Consider the following 20,277-nt stretch of genomic DNA (forward strand, 5'->3'; position numbering starts at 1 on the left):
GGATCCAAAGATTTTCTCCCCTTCTTAGCTACAATAACTTAGAAATTTCCGCACTTATAATCATCTTTAATATGACTTTGAATTTGTACTACTCAGCTACGAGAAGAAGTTAAAATATTCAATTTTTAGACATTTAATCACGTACCATTTTGGTTTCACCCTAATACCAAAACCCCTACCACTGGGAGCATGAAATACAATTTTGGTAAAAGGCTATACCTGCTCACTCTAAACATCTTGTTTAGTTTCAATTTAGTAGCAATAGCATTAAAGAATATGTTTTTTTAAAACATGTTTTACACATAAATACTAAACACTCTATATACTAAATTTCGCCTTGCCGTGGAGTCAGAAGTTCTACCCCGGGGATCATGAAATTTACACATATGGTGGATGGTTTCCTCCTCTACATCACAATACATTTAGATTTTCGTACAGATGTATGGTTAAAGATTGGTCAATTTTGGTTAGTTTTTGCCCAGCCCCTAAGGCCCCAGGTGTGCAGAAGTCCTGAAATTTACAATGTTTGTCTCCCTTGTCCAAAAGATGCTTCATACCAAATTTAAAAAGAATTTGAATGGTAGTTATCAAAAAGTTAAAACTGTTTAATTGTTAATGCACGACGGACGACACCAGACGCAGATCAATTGCAACAAGCCACCTGAGTAATAAAATTTTCTTTAACAACATAGATAGGAAATGTTTCAAAAGTATAACAAATGTGTACAATGACATTAAATCTAAAGTGTCATGTAATGGTTGAAAATTATTTTCATGCAATGTTGGAGTCACTTTTTCTTTTTGCTGACGAACAACTGACCAATCTCGTAACTCCTATAAACAATACAAAATAGATAGCTGGGCAAACACGGACTCCTGGACACACCAGAGGTGGGATCAGGTGCCTAGGAAGAGTAAGCATCCCCTCTCGATCGGTCACACCCGCCGTGAGCCCTATATATTGATCAGGTAAACGGAGTTATCTGTAGTCAAAATCAGTGTGCCAAGAAAGGCCTAACAATCGGCATGAAACACGTCAGACAGCATTTGACCCAATGATAGGTTGTATTGACGAACTAGATCGTTATAACGACCATAGAATTTGCAAAATGCTTACTTCGATCGAGACTGTTGAAACCCCTGTAACATCAACTTGTTTGTCAGTAGCTTGCCTCTATTTAAAAACTGACCATACACAGAAGAAGCTCTAGCGTGTCGAATCAGTTGAAAGATATATAATGGTGTAGAGGAATGTATGCACATTACATGTAATCATGTTGAAGGTCTTTCTAAATTATGTGACAAATTAGAAAATGACTTCGATGTTTATCTAAGATTATCAGTTTTACTGTATGCAGATGACGCAATATTATTGTCAGGAACACTAATAGGTTTTCAGAATCAATTGAATGTATATCATAAATATCATAAAACATGGCACTTAAAGGTCAACAGTAATAAGTCCAAAATTGTTATTTTTGGTAAATATACTTCCACTACCAACACTGTTTTAGATAAAGCATTAAAGTCTTAAAATAGTTCATAGTTTCAAATATTTGGGTATCACGTGTAGTACATGTAAAGGTTGTTCACAGAACCTAAGTATCAAAGAATTATTAGGCAAAGCCAATTGAGCTATGTACAGTGTCATTGGAAAATGCAGAAAACATTGCTTGTAAATTTGATGTGTCTGATAAAGTTGTGAAACCCATGTTTTGATATGGATAAGAAGTATGGGGTTTTAATCAATTACCTTTGTTAGAGAGACTTCATATAAAAGTTTGTAAACAAATATTGAATCTGAAACCTTCTAAACCTAATTACATGGTATATCATGAACTAAGAAGATAGCCTATTGCAAATAATGTAAAAGTACGCGTGGTTTCTTATTGGGCCAAATTACAAAATTCAGAGGGGACTAAGATTTATTTAAAACTTTATTATATAATGAAAGATTACAACAGTCCTTGGTTTAATTACATAAAACTATATAACTTATCAGGGTCCAGTTCCACAAAAGTCAGTAAAGTTTAAGTGACAGTTAACCTCAGTTATCGCTATATAGATGTAACAATTAATAGCAAGTTAACCGTCAGTTAAAGTTAGCTAACCTACGTGGAACTAAATCCTGTAGTTACGTGCCTGGGTATCCCTTGATAAGTTTATTGTTCGTCTAATTGCTCGATTTATTGTTCATTGTCTAGGTAGTTAATGGTTCTGGTATTTCTGTGATACGTATAAGCACAAAGCCTTTACTTTGATAAGTATACAGTTGTACCTAGCTGCCTTTTTATTATCTTATCATTAAGGTTCGGGTACATCCTTGATGCATAGTTAGTTATCCAAGCTTTACCTTGATACGTGATTTGTTGCCTTGATGATGTGTTCATTTTGGTGTTATAATAATTTTGCCAGGTATCACCCGTATAAGGTGTACTTGATCAAGCATTACTGTGATACATGTAAGTGATTTGGACATCACTTTTGTGAGTACTACGTTGTGTGATGTTCACGGTATTACCTTGTTTGGACATAACTTTGGTGAGTACTACGCTGTGTGGTGTTCACGGTATTACCTTGATAATTTGTTCATTATCCGGATACTCAGTCAGTATACTTTGTAGCTCCTCCAGCAATGTGGTCCTTTTGAATTGCTTATACTTCACCTTCGAAGTTCTTGCTGAAACTTTAAAAATTCCACATCAATATGCATGCTGATCAACTGGGCACATGTTTTCGTTATGTTTTAAATTTTTGGTTGATGAAAATGTGAAGATAACGAACATAAATCCTTTAAAAACTACAAAATTGAGAATAGGACAAACATAGACTTATGAGAATAAAGAATGCTAAACATTTTACAGTTGACTCTTGGAAACTGGAAGTTCATGGGCCATAATCGATCGAGAGTTCGAGTTTTTAAATCTGGAAACCAGCTGGTTTTAACTTTTACACTAACCAGATTCAACGCGTAAAGGCGATAAAAAAGTTAATTCGTTTTCTCCTGCAGGTAGGGCCTAATAATGGATTTCAATCTAAAACTTTATTTCATCAATCACGGTATCTGTTAGCTTAAGATCTGAAGCTGTCTGGCAATATATGGGGGCAGACCAGGGAGCTACAGATCCACGCAATTTACTGCAGAGGTTTTTATGCACACAGTTGAGGTCTTATATACATGTAGCTGTATTCTTGCATCACAGTCTCAAAATTTGAATATCAAAAATTTCTGAAATATTTCCTACTACACATTTGCACTAACGCACTTTCAAATATTTAGCTTGCCGATTTCAGTTAGAGGTTAGAGCGACCGCCCAGCATGCGAAAGGCCGGGGTTCGAATCCTGGCTGCAAGAGACCTAAGTCGTTAAAACAGGTAGTGACAGTTCCATCGCCAAATGCTCGGCATCAGGTGTGAATGTCACGGGTCCTCGGATATGACCTTAAAAACGGATGTCCCGTGTCACAGTAGGTGTGGCACGTTAAAGAACCCTCACTGCTCAATGACCGTATGCGCCGAGTAAAGGTCTAAATTTGAAGCCCTTCACTGGTCTTGGTGACGTCTCCATATGAGTGAAAAATTCTCGAGTGAGACGTTAAACAATATACAATCAATCAACCGACTTTAATTTTCCCCATGTGTGTCCTTAGGCCTGCATAATACTGGGGAAAACCATATTTGAAACAGTGTATGAGCTGAATTTTATCTGATGAAACGGTATAACGAAAGTGGATTACGTAAATCTACATATTTGATAGGGGTACATGCTAAGATGTGCATATTTTGTCGAATTCCAATACTGTAGAGAATTTGCTTGTGGGTGTTGTCCGCCACAGACTGAGCATCAGTGTGGAAACGTATAGGTGTTGAAAGAGCAGGAGCCTCTGTTGAAGGCATATCAGATACCTGTTGGGTTTGAAATTTTGTTGGAAACTTTGTTAACCTTTGGCCCCTGTTCTCCGCCCTTGGTGTAAGGTCCCTGTGTACTTTGTGGTTTTTATCTGTAATTGTCACGAAAGGGAAAAATGTTCCCATTGCTGACCGTATCCCTAATTACCTAAGTTGACGGCTCAGACTGTAGGGCTGATATATACATGACCCATAATTCAGAGTCTACACTAATGGTCTGAGATATATGGATTCTTACAGGGTCAAATATGCTTAATTCGGTATTTCGTTGACTGACCTGAACCAGTTCACCAAACAGCGTATAGGCCCCATGAAATTGGTCTGTTGATGTTATACGATTTTCACCTGACTGATACATAATAGAACTCATTTTTGAGTCGTGACCAGCAAAATTAATAACATGGTTACCTGCTGAGCCCATCCTGCTTGAGCCAGGCTGCTCTTCCCAGGAAGCTCCGATACCCTCAGAAATTGGTTCGGGTGGAAAACTGGTGACCACAGGGAGTTCATCATTTCCAACTATAGGGGTCTGATTTTGACCCACATCTTTTCTCTTTGTTGACCCCTCTTGCTCACCTCCGTCTTGAGTTCTAACACCTGTGACAGACGTTTTTCGGCTCTTAGCTCCATGTCGCTTCTTGGGCGGCATGGCGTCGATGCTGATGGGTTTATATTTCAAATATCGTCTGCTTTGAGAAAGTATAAATATGACCAGACAATACTGGATATGATCAATGAAAGTACAGACTTGATTAATACATATGGTTACCAAAACGTTTAAAGTTGAACAAGATCACAGGAGTTGTCGTGCCTGCCCTTGGATTCAAAACATTTATCTAAATAATAAGTGAATTACTGTTACTGTAACGATAAGTCTGTTACTTGTAGTTTATCAATAGTTGTTAACTTTTCTCACTTGAAGTACTGGTTACATGTACTAGTATCTAGCTTTCCTCACATAAAGTAATCTGCTACTAGTAGATAGTTTTCCTCACATAAAGTAATCTGCTACTAGTAGCTAGCTTTCCTCACATAAAGTAATCTGCTACTAGTAGTTAGCGTTCTCATTGGAAGTAGCTGGCTACTGCATGTAGTTACTAAATTCTCTCAATAAAAGTAGCTGGTACAAGTACCTTGTACAAAATCTTAACCTTTCCACCTTCAAGTAGCTACCTACTAGTAGCCAAGTTTTCTTTTGTTAAGTAGTACTGGTATATGTAGCTAACTTTACCAATCTAACTTAAATGACATAAACGGTTGTATTAAGAAACCTTTGATATTCACCTTAATCTGCTATTCCTCTTCGCTTCCTTATCATCTTGTGTACTCTATCTCCGCAGTATGTGTATCTGAAATATATCTAACCACTGCACTCATTGTTAGGTGACCAAATTTGATTTCTTGGTAGTTAAGGCCAAAGTAACTGAGTGGACAATGACAGGTAAACTAAAAGAGGCCCATGAGCCACATATCTCACCTGAGTCATCTTCGACCTGCCGTAGTCCAGTTGTGATTTTCAAAAGATTTTTTTTTATCAATCTTTATTCCCATGAAAAGTTTTGAGCCTATATTGTGGCACCAACCTAGCCCTAAACAGGATCACAACATAATGAAAAGGAATTCACATAACACAGATATGTCTGAACACCAATATGACTCAAATGGTCTTGCTGTTGTGGATAAGACCAAGGTCATAGATCATGGTATGATATGAAAGACCTTGCAATAAGAAATATATAATTCATATAAAAGTCATTAAAAATTCTACCTTATATAATTCAGGCGATATTGAATAGGTCAGATTTTTGTTTACTAAATGTATGTCAAACTCCCAGGTCAAGGTCACAAGGTTAAACGCCAAAGTATAACAATGTTTTGCTATATACAAAATATGAAAGTCCTACCTTAAACATTTCAGGAGATATTGAATAGGTCAGTGTTTTTTAAAAGTAGGTCATGGTAAAAAGAAAACAAACAAAATTGAATCACAAGGTCTTGCAATAAAAAATATGAAAGCTCTTTATAAAATTGTTCCGGACATACTTACTAGTTGTTATTTTCTTCAGAGTAGGTCAAACTCCTAGTTTAAGGTCACAAGGTCAAAGTACATGATATGAAATGAAAGGTGTTGCCAAGATATGAAGGATCTACCTTAAACAGACCAGAACATATTGAATAGGTCAGATGTTTATTAAAAGTAGGTCGAACTTTCCAGTCAAGGTCACAAGATTACACATCATTGTATCACATGAAAGGTCTTGCCGAATAAAATGCATTTTGAAAAATATGAAAATCCTATCCTAAATAGTTTAAGATCTAGAAATATTTCCTATATGTATATCAGCATATGAAACTTAATCCCTTATTGTGACCCAATCCCACCTTCGGGGACTATGCTTTGAACAGCTTTGAATCTACCCTTTGTCATGAAGCTTTCATGTCAATTTCCACTCGTCCGACCCAGTAATTCTTGAAAAACGTTGATCCTTTATTGTGGCCTCATCCTATCCATGGGAGAGCATAATTTGCACAAACTTGAATCAACTCTGTATCAGGAAGCTTTCATGAATATTTCCACATTTCTGGCCCTGTGGTTTTTGAAAAGAGTTTTAAATATTTCTCCTACATATTCACATGTAAAACTTTGGTCCTCTATTGTGGCTTCCTCCTCCCCATGGACTGTGATTTTTAATAAACTTGAATCTGCACTATGCAAGACGCTTTTATATAAATTCAAACTTCTCTGACCCAGGGGTTCTTGAAAGGATTTTTAAAGATAATCCTTTTATATTCGAACGTAGAACTTTGATCCCCTATTGTGCTCTCCCCCTCCCCCAGGGGCTATGATTTAAAAACAAACCAAAACAAAAAACCCCGAGAATCTGCAATATGTCAAGAATCTTTCACGCCAATTTCAATTGTTATGATCCAGTGGTTCTTGAGAATTTTTTAAAGTTACCCTATCCTGTATTTGCATTTTCAGAATCTCCCCTTTGAAGGAGGGGAGAGGGGGCTGATCCTTCATCGTAAGAAACTTAAATGCCTTTCAACCAATGTGCTTTATGCGAAGTTTGGTTGAAATGGCTCCCGCGGCTCTGAAGAAATCGAGAATGTATAAAGTTTTAATTACTTAATTACACAGGTAGACGAAAATCAAGGAAACATTAAATATCAAGGAATGTATTTACATTTAGATTCACCGATCACAGTTCTAAAACTCGCAAGGTCGCAATTTTCACATCAGAACTAAGATTTGAAAGATTTTCCATGTCATATATGAATTTCACTGAATTTATAGAGCCACATTAAGAAACTTCCTCACACCGTTTTGAATCATACAATTTATCAATGCAAGGTGAAGATAACGAACAGTGATCAATCTCATAACTCCTACAAGCAATACAAAATAGATAGTTGGGCAAACACGGACCCCTGGATACACCAGAGGTGGGATCAGGTGCCTAGGAGGAGTAAGCATCCCCCCTCGATCGGTCACACCCGCCGTGAGCCCCATATCCCGATCAGGTAAACGGAGTTATCCGCAGTCAAAATCAGTGTGCCAAGAACGGCTTAACAATCGGTATGAAACACTTCAGACAGCATTTGACCCAATGCGAGGTTGTATTGACGAACTAGATCGCTATAACGACCATAGAATTTGCGAAATGCTGACTTCAATCGAGACTGTTGAAATCCCTGTACCATCAACTTGTTTGTCAGTAGCTTACCTCGATTTAAAAAATGACTATACCCAGAACAAGCTCTTGCATATCGAATCAGTTGAGATATATAAACACCATATGCAGGTGATAATGGAATATTGCTACATAAATGTGGGAAGTTGACGAAATTGTCAGAAATTTGACAAGAAACGATCTGTCAGGAAAAGACAATTACAGTTAAGTCTTATCTATTGTTTTAACAAATAATTATGAGACAGTTTACCACATGTAAGATTGTCAGGAAGAACAGTTCACATGTTGAAAGATACCAACATAAAAAGTGAAAAACATCTTTCTGTCAATAAACAATAGACAATACAATATACATGATAGTTAAATGAGAACATACAAAGTAGCAAAGAAAACACTACATGTAAAATACATCTATAATCTAATTTGTAAACTACATGTAAAATACATCTATAATCTAGTTTGTAAACTACATGTAAAATACATCTATAATCTAGTTTGTAAACTACATGTAAAATACATCTATAATCTAGTTTGTAAACTACGTGTATAATCTAATTGGCAGCAGGTCACCACAAGTCGTGTAGAGGAATGAATTAATCATCCCTCGAAACTACCCATTGAAATAAGCAAGTATTTTACAACTGACTGCATCCAACACTGGTCCTGTTGTAGTATCTTTGGCCGCTGTTGTTGACACTTGGGGTGCAGAGAATACCACGTCTGTATTTATTTTGTCTGTATGCAGCGTTGTTCATTGTGCCATGCCTACATCTTGATCTACATCTGTAGACTCATAAGAGTTCTTCAGCACAACGGCTTTTCTTAGTTCTTATAAAACCGAGTTTGTTACTTCTTCGGTAATCCTTTCAATGTCACTTGCATCACCTTTCAATCGTACTAAAACCTTAATTGCATTGGTATTATTCTATGTATAGCATATCAATAGTAGTTTAGTCAATCTAGCTCAAAAATGAGCAAAACCTCAAACTAATTGCAACAGAAATGAAATTTTGATTATTAATGCAAGAAAAAACATGCAAACAACATATTAAAAATCGGCTTTTGTATTTCCATGGGAAAATTGGAATTTTGGGGTAAAAGGATGTGTTTTTTCATGAAAATCGCTAAAAACTGGAAATTGAAGAAAATGTCCATTTTATGTAACATACAGTAAAAATAAGTTTCATATCTCAAATTTCAACCTGGAAATGTTCGATTAATTTTTTTACAGCAGAATATATTCTTTCCTTGACTGTAATTTTTGGGTAAAATCTTGCTTTTTTGAATATAATTGTTAAAGGTTGAAATTGTAAGAAGAAAACCCACATTTTGTTATACATTTGAGTATACCAATAAAAAATTGAAGTTAGGATTTATTTTAAAAACTGCTCAACAAGTAAGATATATACATGTAGATTATTGGCAATATATATGAAAAATACCATTTTAGGTAGGAAAACCTACCCTTTTCTAAAACAAAAATAGTGAAAAACTGGAAATGATAGGAAATGACTGTTTTATAGAAGATATGACAATGATCATATAAATTTAAGAATAAAACGTCCAAATCCACAACTAAACTTTTCTGCACCAAAATTTATTTTCCCTTGCCGAATTTTGGGCTGAAATCTTCATTTTCCAACAAAAATCGTTACAAACTGGATTTTGGAAGAAAATACTTTTTCCTGTCCATTAGGCATATATGAGTTACCACATGAAGATTTATACATTAAAATAAACTGTTAACACAAAACAAGTGTCCCTTCAAAAATGGTCTGTAAAAGATGACCTACATTTTTGCAGTTACTCCCCTTAAATCGGAAGTTGGAGGCGCGCTTACCATTCCGGTCCCATGTTTCACATAAATGCATGTAGTATTTTAAAACAAACAGTGTATAGTAAAGCTTACGTTACCAAATTCTTTATTAAGCTGAGTTTTAACAGTTTGTACTACATCTATGACGAAACAAGGTTCAGTTTCTTCGATTTTATAAGGAAATCTTTAATACGTGCACTTCGTCAAGTTCTAGAGTTTGGGAAAGGGGGGGGGGGGTGGGGGGGGGGGGGGGGTTATAGCCGTTTTTGATGTTTAGTTCTATCCAAATTATTGTGCAATTAATACAGAGAATTTCAGGAGTAATCTGTTTTAAAAACAATGGACACATAGAATTAAAAGCAAAATGAATCAGGCACGCAGCATCGTAAAAAAAAAGGGGGGGGGGTGTAAAGATAATTTCACAATATTACCTGAAAATTGACAAGTAAATTTTAATCCAAAGTTATAAAAATCCTTGATGGTGTGTGTGGTGGTGGTGGGGGGGGGGGGGAGGGGGGACGGCTAAGGTTGTTCTCTCAGTTCAATTTTACACTTCCACTGTGTACAGTTCACGACAATGCTATTTTTAAAAAAAAAAAAGAGGAGGGAGGGCAACTAATCTGTCTAAAAATCGACCTTTGTACGTAAAAATTTATCAACTTTGCATGTAATGATAAAAGGTGTAGAGCCATTATTGCTACGTGCCTGATAATTATATGAGTGATCATTTGAGTAATTGCAGTACAGTTCAGTCCATGTTTTTTACAAGTACAACGGCTAGTGTCATAATTTGCCTTGCATTTACAGCGAAAAACGTTCAAAAGCTTATCTGGCGCGACTTGTAATTTAGTTTTAACGGATACAAGAATTGCTGAAAGCAGTGATAAGCCCCAATTCGAAGGATCGAAATTAATCATTTCTTTAGTCCACTCTATGACTTAAAAAATTCTTGCAGTGCTCCTTTTCTGCAGCTGTAGTTAGTAGTTAGTGGCAGTGACTGAACTTATAAAAATGATATTGTGTTAGACAATACTTCACAAAGCAAATCTCCTATAAGTGTCTCTATGGTATTCCATCGTACAAAGTCGATATGACATCGACACCAGAATATATCTTTTTCTCTGTGAAATCCTCATATAGGAAGGTGAAGATAACGAACAGTGATCCATCTCGTAACTCCTATAAGCAATACAAAATAGAGAGGTGGGCAAACACGGACCCCTGGATATACCAGAAGTGGGATCAGGTGCCTATGGTCTATAAGGAGTAAGCACCCCCTGTTGACCGGTCACACCCGCCGTGAGCTCTATATCTTAATAAGGCAAACGGAGTTACCCTTATTCAATATCATTGTGCCAAAAACGGCCTAACAGTCTATATGAAACAAGTCAGACATATTTGACCCAATGATAGGTTGTATTGGCAAAGTAGATTGCTATAACGACCATATAATTCACGAAATGCTGACTTTAAACGAAACAGTTGAAACCCCTTCACCATCAACTTGTTTGTCAGTAGCCTGCCTCCATTTAAAAACTAATCATATACAGAATTTTTTCGCGATTTGTCTACATTTTGACTATACAGGACCTGTTCCGATGCCGAACATTCTTGACGTTGTGTCGCATCCTGTGAATGCATGTAGAAAGGGCAAGGATTGAGAAACTTCGTTTCCTAAAAAGACGTCTGGTTTTAACGATATTCTTCAGTTAGGGGCAAGATAAAAAATTCAATGTCTCACAAAAAACTAAGTTCACATAGTTTTCACCAAGAACCCCCCCCCCCCTTTAAAACTTAATATGACAAATGTTGAAACTAATCGAATAACAAGAAAAGAAACGTACGATTATTATTTATATATAACACTCTGTATACCTTTTCTACTATTTATTCACAAATGAAAGTGTACATTAAATCTATTAAATGTTCATTAATATGTTTTAGATATTATGTGGTATTCAACAGTCGCTTGTCTTTTTCCTTTTTCTACTAAAGTGTAATCGATGTCGGATGACAGAAACTTGCGGGAGTTTTTATTCCCCTCCCCCTAACTAATTGAATTTAAATTTTCATCCGACATTGATTTCGTCCCTTAGGGCAGTTATGTTTATTTCAGAGTTCGTTGCTATTTCTGTGCTTTATATATAGACATTTCAAACACAATGTGCATTTTGTATGATCCACTAAAATTTACGATAAATAACTATCCCATTTCCATTCTCAATGATCGTGTGCCAACGTGGCGAGAATTCCATCGTCATCGAAAACAAGTTTTGTCTTGAATAGATGGCCAGGCGGTCTAGCGCGCTGTTCGCATGCTGTTAGGAGATGTGGTTCCGCAGGTCGTGAGCCCAAGACTAATTAGAAAGAGCAACTACTCGATTTTACATCAAATCATGATACTATGCGCAAGTGTTTACTTACATTGATTTTAATTATTTATATTATCAATGTTTTATTATCATTATTATTACCCATGAATGACTCCCTAAACCTGAATTTGAAAAAGAAAAGCAAAAATACTTTACTTACTTAGTTTTATAAAAGTTTTTAATACAAAACGCTTGCTCAAATGATGAAGATACAAAATAACTGAAACTTTTAACCCGAATGGCTTTCCATACTTTCTTTTTTAACAACCGTAATTCCCCCTTGTAAATTGACACTAATTCTTTAAGATTTCATTTATAATTGATTATTCATAACTTCTAAAGTAAATATTGTGTTTTATAATTAAAATTAATTCAGTAGAGGGTCAAACAAAATATTTTTGAAGCTTTATTCGCGAAAGTTCCCCGGGAATGGAAGTCGGCAAAGAATATGAGATGTTGAACAATATTGTATGTATATAGAAGGTCTTAAAATCACCTTTTTAATACAACTGTTAAGCTGTTTAATCGCGTTTTTTATTACATGCACTTTAGATCGTCGTGTATAACTTTATTCCCATGACTGTCACAGTTAAGTTACTCCCCTTTACGTGTACTGCGTGCCGTAAACATCACAAAATATCGATGGTTTACTACAACATTTAAGTCTAAATTTGAAATATTTCCCATTGTCCGATTTTGTCCGATTTTTTGTATGTTGTTAATTACGCTTTTGATTATTAAATTCCGTCGAGTTTGTTTCTGTTGCAATTACTTTGAGGTGATTTGCTAGATTGACTAGACTATAGATGCTACATGAAAGGTGAAGACATTGAACAGTGGTCAATCCCAAAACTCTTATAAGAAATACGAAATTGAGAATTGGGCAAACACGGGCCCCTGGATATACCAGAGGTGTGATCAGGTGCCTAGGAGGAGTAAGCATCCCCTGGCGACCGGTCACACCCACCGTGAGCCCTATGTTAAGCTCAACATAGGCAATTATGTATGACCACAATCTACCAAAATATACATGCAGTAGATTATAGCATTGTGTTATACCTCATCGACTTAACACCTAATACCTCCCTGTATTATCATGCCACATCTTGCCTTAACAGAAAATCACAAAATACCATAAAGCGTGCCTCAACGCCAGTCTCAAACTGCGACAAAACTGCCTTGCGCCTAAAGAAGACAAGTGAACGCCATCAAAACCCAAGATTTCTAACGAGCTGTGCATCAACCTCGTATGTTTTAAAACACCATTTTTGGCCGTCTAACATGTCTCGTAGCATTTGATTTACAATGGACCTGCTTCTCTCATATTCCTGTATGCTAATGTGCCTGGGTTTTTTCCCTTTTGAACTGTTCATGAACGATCACTCGTTGTATTGAATATTTGCTTAACAAGTCTTCGATCCACTCAATCAAATGGCACGGGTTAAGAATCTCTTAACCCCACGTCACTTTATCAGATGCACATGCCTGGGGTTGTGCCCTTATCTCAGATACCGGGATGATGCGGACAAATACTATTTTGTACACTGGGAGCACTAGTAAATTTCAGACAGTCAAATTAACAGAATATGATGTTCCAGGAGTCAAATTCATTTATTTCAAAGTTGAACATAATTATGTTGTTCAAATAAGGAAATGGCTACTTTGAGTAGTTAACATTTATGGAAATGATCTAGTTCAGAGGTAAAATACACAGTGCGTTTTATTTACATGTATAATCTTTAACCCCAGCTCTATCACATTGTTTTATGACAATATCCAATTTGAGTTGAGTTTGTTCAATCAAATGATTATTTATTGACTTTTTTCATACACTATATGAAAATGTCAATAAATAATAAAATTATCAACTTTTGTATCATTTCCCAGAGTGAAAAAGTGCATATCATCAGGAAAAACTGATATAAATGCTAGTGTTGATGCTGGACATGGATCGAAATGAAAGCATTAGACCTGAAAGCATCAACCTTGCAGGATACATGTTTTTGTTCAAGCAACCCCAAAATCCCCAAGTTGTGGGTTGAAAAATTCTTCTATCTACTAATGTACCAGGATATTTGAATGAAGGGCATCTTCCTCATTGCATCAATGAAAGTGTGACCTGTACAATCATTCCTTTGAGGATGTTGATGACTTGCATACATCCAAACTTTCGGGAATCCTTAGCTGAATTAAACTTGTGAAATTTCTTCATGTAAGATTATGTCCTGAATATTTTGAGCTAAGAATTCCAAGAAGACTGGATCCATTTGAATTATCACAGTAGAAATAATGAATAGAAATTGTGATGAATAAACTAGATGTGAACCCCATGTTCTCCTTGTTATTTTGCTCATGCGATATTACCGATAGCTGCAAAAAATAATCAAATGATCTAAATAACTTTACAAATATTTATTTTACAATTGGATCTTCAAAATTAACAAGGCAACCAATAACAAATAGAAGTTGGGAAAATACTTGTCCATTGATACGTGTAAATGTTTTCTGTAAAATTATGATAAAATCTACACTTTGCTTACGTTCCTTGTGTGCATAATTGTATTTTTATTTTACGATTGTATCTTGAAAATTAACAAGGAAATCAAGAACAAATATAAAATATACTGGTCCAATGATTCGGGTAATGTTTTCTGTAAAATTATAATAAAATCTACACCTTGCAGATGTTCCTTGTATACATAACGAGATAGACTTGCTCAAGTCTCTATGTTGTTTTTATTACTTTATCGTTTTGTCAAAATTTTACTGTATTTCAGAAGTCTAAATATCTGCTCTCTATTATACTTAATGTCACCAAACATAGAGACTTGTAAACCCTGCACAGGGCTTATCAGCCTCCTAATTAAATCTGTCATCATGTATCCCTCTGTAGGGTGTTTTATGACCTTTCCCCAAATCAAAATGTTTTAGTTTAGCTGTTGCATTCCTAGTGATGAATTCACATGGCAGTTTCTACACTGAGGAAGTTTTTCAGTTTTATTAAGTCACCTTATTAAATCCATGTGACCATTAGGTCACCTTAGTAAATTCAGGTGACCTATTGCAATTGGTCTGCGTCCATCATGCGTTAATAATTCTTGATAACTACCATTCCAATTCTTTTCAAATTTGGTATGAAGCATTCTTGGGACAAGAGGGACATGTCTTGTAATTTTCAGGACTCCTACACCCCTGGGGTCTTAGGGCAGAGCAAAAACTCCCCAAAATTGGCCAATGTTCAAAACCTTCTTCTCTAGAACCACACGTGTAAGAAAAAGTAAATGCATGATGATGTAGAACAGGAATGACTCTACCAAAATTGTAACATTTCATTATCCCTGGGATAGAGGTTCTGACCCCAGGGCAGGGCCAAACTTGGCACATTTATACAGTGTTTATGTGTAAAACACTTAAATAGCATCTTCTTTAGTGCTATTGATACTAAATTGAAACTAAATGGATATTTAAAAAGAACAGGTAGTCCTTTACCAAAATTGTAAATTTGATGATCTCAGGGGGTAGGGGTTTTGATATCAGAGTGGGGCCAAAATGGTCATTTATTAAATGTGTGAAAAATAGAACTGTTTTAAGTTCTTGATAACTATTGTTCTAATTCCTCTAAAATTTGGTATGAAGCATCTTCGGGACAAGGCAGATATAAATTGTAAATTTCGGGACTCCTGCACCGCTGGGGCCGTAGGGCAGGGCAAAAATTGTCAAAGGTCGAAAAAATGTCTCAAAATCTTCCATACAACCGAATATCGTTCATGGAAAATTAAATGCTTAGTGATATAGAGCAGGAAGGCCTCTACCAAAATTGTAAATTTCATGATTCTAGGAGGTAAGACTTTGGTTTCATGGTGGAGCCAAAATTATTATAGTGATTATTGTTTTTATTATTTTAAGGCCTTCTTTAAGTTTACTGATGCAGTATAAAACTAATTGCATAATTAGGAAAAGCAGAAAGGAATGTACAAAAATGGTGAATTTTCCAAAGTTATATCAAGGATCATCCAAGACAGAATATTGTGTGTTAATTGAGTGATAATTGCACATTTACATAAATCCAGACACCCATACTGATAAAGTTTGTCGTAAGTGTGCAAGAGAAGTCAATGAGGTGAATGAAAGTGTTTTGAAACTTAAAACAAACTATAAGCAAACAATAGGAAATATATTGGAATCCTATGGACATGGAACATCTAAGAGATTATATTCTGGTTGAATTTTAAATCACTTATAGACAACTGATTTAATCCATATGATATGGCCTTAGAAGGTTAAATATTTCCGTGTTCGTCTTAATTCAGAGAAGCTTTAGTTAATTGTTCAACTTTGTAACATTTTGGAAATTCCCATACCCATACATCACCTGTCAACTTATCAGCGATTCTGCAGCACCACACTGCAGCATTGTAATATGATCCCTTTACCGACTGTATTCTGGTCGGTGATTTTGCAGGGTTTACAAGTCTCTATGTTTGGCATTATTAAAAGTATTAAAGAGAGCACTGATTATTAAACATAGAGACTTGAGCAAGTCTAATAACGAGAGTTAGTATTGCAAATTCCATGACAACGGTGTTTTGTTGCACCATTTTTGCACAAGTTGACATATCTGATACATAATTCACTCTGGTATACAAAGAAACACTGGACTCAGTTTGTCTGCATCTAAAACTAGTATGCAGGCAATGCTGACAAGGAAATCTATAAATAGATACAGCAAAGATTCTGAACCCAGTCACTAAGTTTCTTATCAACGTTGTTACGTAAGAGGGAAGGAGGCTGAAATCCAATGCACATCGTGAGTGTGTTTCCTTTGATTTATATATTTGCAAAAATATCAGACACATTAGCACTTTTTCCTATTTTCACGTGAGACATGAAGACATGTACTCAACGGGTGTCTTTTTCGTTTGTATAGGATATAATTACTCTCGCCTAAGAGGGGCAATCGCGTTTTTGCGAGAATATATCGTATTGGAAGTGCTCTCGACCTGTTACATCAAAGCGAAGTTAGGATTTTGAAGTCTGTTATTTGCAAATAAAACCACCTTTTTCATTATTCCAAAACAAAAAACAAAACAAAGTAATCACAAATTATATAAAATGATTGAGAACTTGTATGACTTTTACGATGGTGTCATCGTGCATCATACAGCTGTCATCAGGTCCTGGTCAATGCGAGCCATTATTGTGTAATGGACCACCTTACCGAAAATGAGATCACAACTTCCGTTTACTCCTTTATAACTATTCATGAGCAATCTCTCACCAGAGGGCGCATTACGCTGCGCTACAACAACGCTATTAGTGGAGCGTAGCGGGAACGATAACTCTGGGTAGAGATTGATTCATGAGATGCAGTCAATCATAGAACGAAACAATGACTACGGATATAAACCGTTGTTACTAATATTCTATAGACCCTCTCTTTTTTATTTTACCTCTGAAATTGTCCACAGTCTATCCCATTCTCTGTTAACTGTTGTTCATTTCCTCGACGTTGTGACTAAAATCAATGAATGACAAATAAGCTGAGAACTCATGCGCACGGGCTACGCTTCCTTTTCGCAGAAGCAAAAGTGAAACAAAACATACCTCATACACACATGTACGCATAGATTTTTAAAAAGAAGGCAGAAATCCTTACTTGTAAGGAAGTCTTACACAAGAAGTCAATTGGATTCATCATGAATCAATTTCATACATGGGTATCAATTTTGTAGTCATTAATTGAATCGTTTTTGGAAACCTCCATAAATAGGTAAAGGGTTATCCTTCAGGTCTCTGGAGCGTCAGACACTAGTATACTTTTCTATGACATGACAAACGTTGCAATATTTGATTTGTTTCCATTTGTATTGTATATTTTCCATTTGTATTGTATAATATTTCATTTGCATTGTATAATTTCCATATGCATTGTATTTTTTTAAAATTTGTATTCTATATTTTCTATCAATATTATATAATTTTTCATGTGTATTCTATATTTTCCATTTGTATTATATAATTTTTCGTTTGCATTGTATAATTTGTATTGTATCAGAGGGACTGTTTATTTTGATTTGTTACGAAGGATTTTATTACTTTAGGTCCCTTCGAAAAATTTTCACTTATATTTAGCCGTCACCAGTTGTAGGTAAATTACCACAAAGAGACGTACCATGCTCAGCGGAGATTGCCGTAGCAGTGGGGGTTCTTTAACGTGTCAATGCCTGTCGCAACACGGGATGTCTGCTTTTAAGGTCACATTATCCGAAAGATCCGTGATTAGTATTAGCTATAGTTACGTCTAAGGTTTGATGCAGCCATGACACGAGTAGAACACGAACATGCAACCTCACGGTTACGTACCAAAGGATATATCACTGAACTACCGCGACCAGTTCCATATAGGACTAGTTGAACATACATGTAGCTAGATGTAGCAATGACGAATCATGGCCCCCACCCCACCCCGTCCGTTCACAAAAATGATCTTTTTTTTTCATTGTACAGAAATGTCCGAAAAAGCATGCACGTACGATTTATTTCGTCAGAACACGTACAATTGTTTCAGGGGACTTTGCCCTCCCCCTGCACCCCCACCCCACCACCAAGGATTTGCCCTGGACTCACTAGGGGGTCTTAAGACAGTCCCTATACATCCAGCAGTTTACTGCATCCTTTCGTTCAGAATTATCTAGATCAGTCAGTGGTTAAACACGAGACTAGCTTCAATGTGCTAATCACAATAGGCGCATAAAGGCGATAAATTAATTGAGGGAGAGGGGATTCACGCCAGTGCATTTAGCAAATACGGTACATTCCTGCCAAACATGGTTCCTGAACTTGACCTCTTCAACACCTCGCACGTTATCAAATTCGATAAACGATAACTTTAAATTAATCCAAGGAATAGTTGTAACAAACCAAAATCGATATTAAGTCACCTGAAACTACTAAATTCTGACAATAAAATGTGCACGATTTTGGGGACATTTCTATAAAAAAAATAGATTGGGGGGGGTGCTGGATTCGCTATTGCTAGCTACGTGTTTAACTAGTCCTGCATGGAAGCGGTCGTGGTAGCTCAGTGATATATCGTTTGGTTTGTGGGCGGGAGGTCGTAAGTTCGAGCCCCGCTTCTGTCATTGCCGCATCAAACCTAAGACATAAATATAGGTAGTGATTGATTCTTTGCCAAACACTCGGCAATCACGGGTCTTTCGGATTTGAACTTAAAAACAGATATCCTGTGTTACGACAGGCGTTGGCACGTTAAAGAACCCTTATTGCTACGGTCCTATGTGCTACCTTTCTGGTACTTCACCTACAACTAGTGACATCTCAATATGAGTGAACAATTCTCGAAACGACTTTAACTAATGGAATCCTTCGTTAAAAAATCTAAATAAACAAATTATTCAATATACCTCTGGTATATCCAGGGGTCCGTGTTTGCCTCTCTATTTTGTATTGTTTATAAGAGTTGTGAGATTGATCACTGTTCGTTATCCTCATCTTTCATGTAGAATACAAATGGAAAATTATACAATACAAATGGATAATATAGAATACAAATGGAAAATTATACAATACAAATGGAAAATATAGAATACAAATGGAAAAATATACAATTCAAATCAAAAGTATAGAATACAAAATGAAAAAGGAAAATTATACGATACAAATGAAAAAGATCAAATATTGCAACGTTTGACATGCCATACTTTCCATAAGGATAACGCGCTTCATGACGAATGCCGACGTGAAACCCTCAAGTACTTTCAATGAAATTTATCATTTGAAAAAGCCATGCCATTTAGTTATATACTTCAATTGTCTGGTGTACTTGCATAAGATTTATTTACCCTTTACTAATTTCTGATATAAAACAAAGATACAAAATAATGAGGGGATATTTTGAAGGATATACGTCAAAAATTATATGCTTCCCTAAGCTTTAATATATCTTTTAAAAATTCATTCATGGAATATATAAACGAGATGATAACAGCTTCTCCATCGTCAACTTCCCATATTTGTAAAGAAATATTCCATTATCACCTGCATAAGGTGTTAATATCTCTCAACTGATTAGATAAGCAAAAAGTTGTTCTGCGTATGATCAATTTTTAAATCGAAGCAGGCTACTGACAAACAAGTTGATGGTGCAGGGGTTTCAACAGTCTCGTTCAAAGTCAGCATTTCGCAAATTCTATCGTCGTTATAACGATCTAGTTTGCCAATACAACCTACATATGTATCGCTGGGTCAAATGCTGTCTGACGTGTTTCATATCGATTGTTAGGTCGTTTTTGGCACACTTATTTTGACTACTGTTAACTCCATTTACTTCATCAAGATATAGGGTTCACGACGGGTGTGAACGGTCAACAGGGGATGCTTATTCGTCCTTGGCACCTGATCCCGTGCAATTCGGCAATTCACATCTCCAGTATGTTTTTCGATCATTAACTTTTGAATACAAGTT

At 36.0% G+C, this 20,277-nt stretch overlaps 1 protein-coding gene across 2 annotated transcripts in view; it reads right to left on the bottom strand.

Annotated features, from left to right (window-relative positions):
- LOC125679279 (sacsin-like) overlaps positions 1 to 20,277 on the bottom strand; it is a 51,776-nt gene that overhangs the window by 22,205 nt on the left and 9,294 nt on the right. Inside the window, exons 3-6 of one of the 2 annotated variants that reach the window (XM_056153904.1) lie at positions 17,243 to 17,307; positions 5,194 to 5,258; positions 4,318 to 4,598; positions 2,577 to 2,686 (exon numbers count right to left, since the gene is read on the bottom strand). In XM_056153904.1, coding sequence (XP_056009879.1) covers positions 2,577 to 2,686; positions 4,318 to 4,558 — 351 coding nt within the window. In that variant the 5' untranslated portion in view covers positions 4,559 to 4,598; positions 5,194 to 5,258; positions 17,243 to 17,307. Of the gene's footprint in view, positions 1 to 2,576; positions 2,687 to 4,317; positions 4,599 to 5,193; positions 5,259 to 17,242; positions 17,498 to 20,277 lie in introns of those variants that run through there. The other variant, XM_056153903.1, reaches the window with a different exon arrangement.

Source organism: Ostrea edulis, chromosome 2 (genome assembly GCF_947568905.1).
Source record: "Ostrea edulis chromosome 2, xbOstEdul1.1, whole genome shotgun sequence".
Taxonomy (NCBI): Eukaryota; Metazoa; Mollusca; class Bivalvia; order Ostreida; family Ostreidae; genus Ostrea; species Ostrea edulis.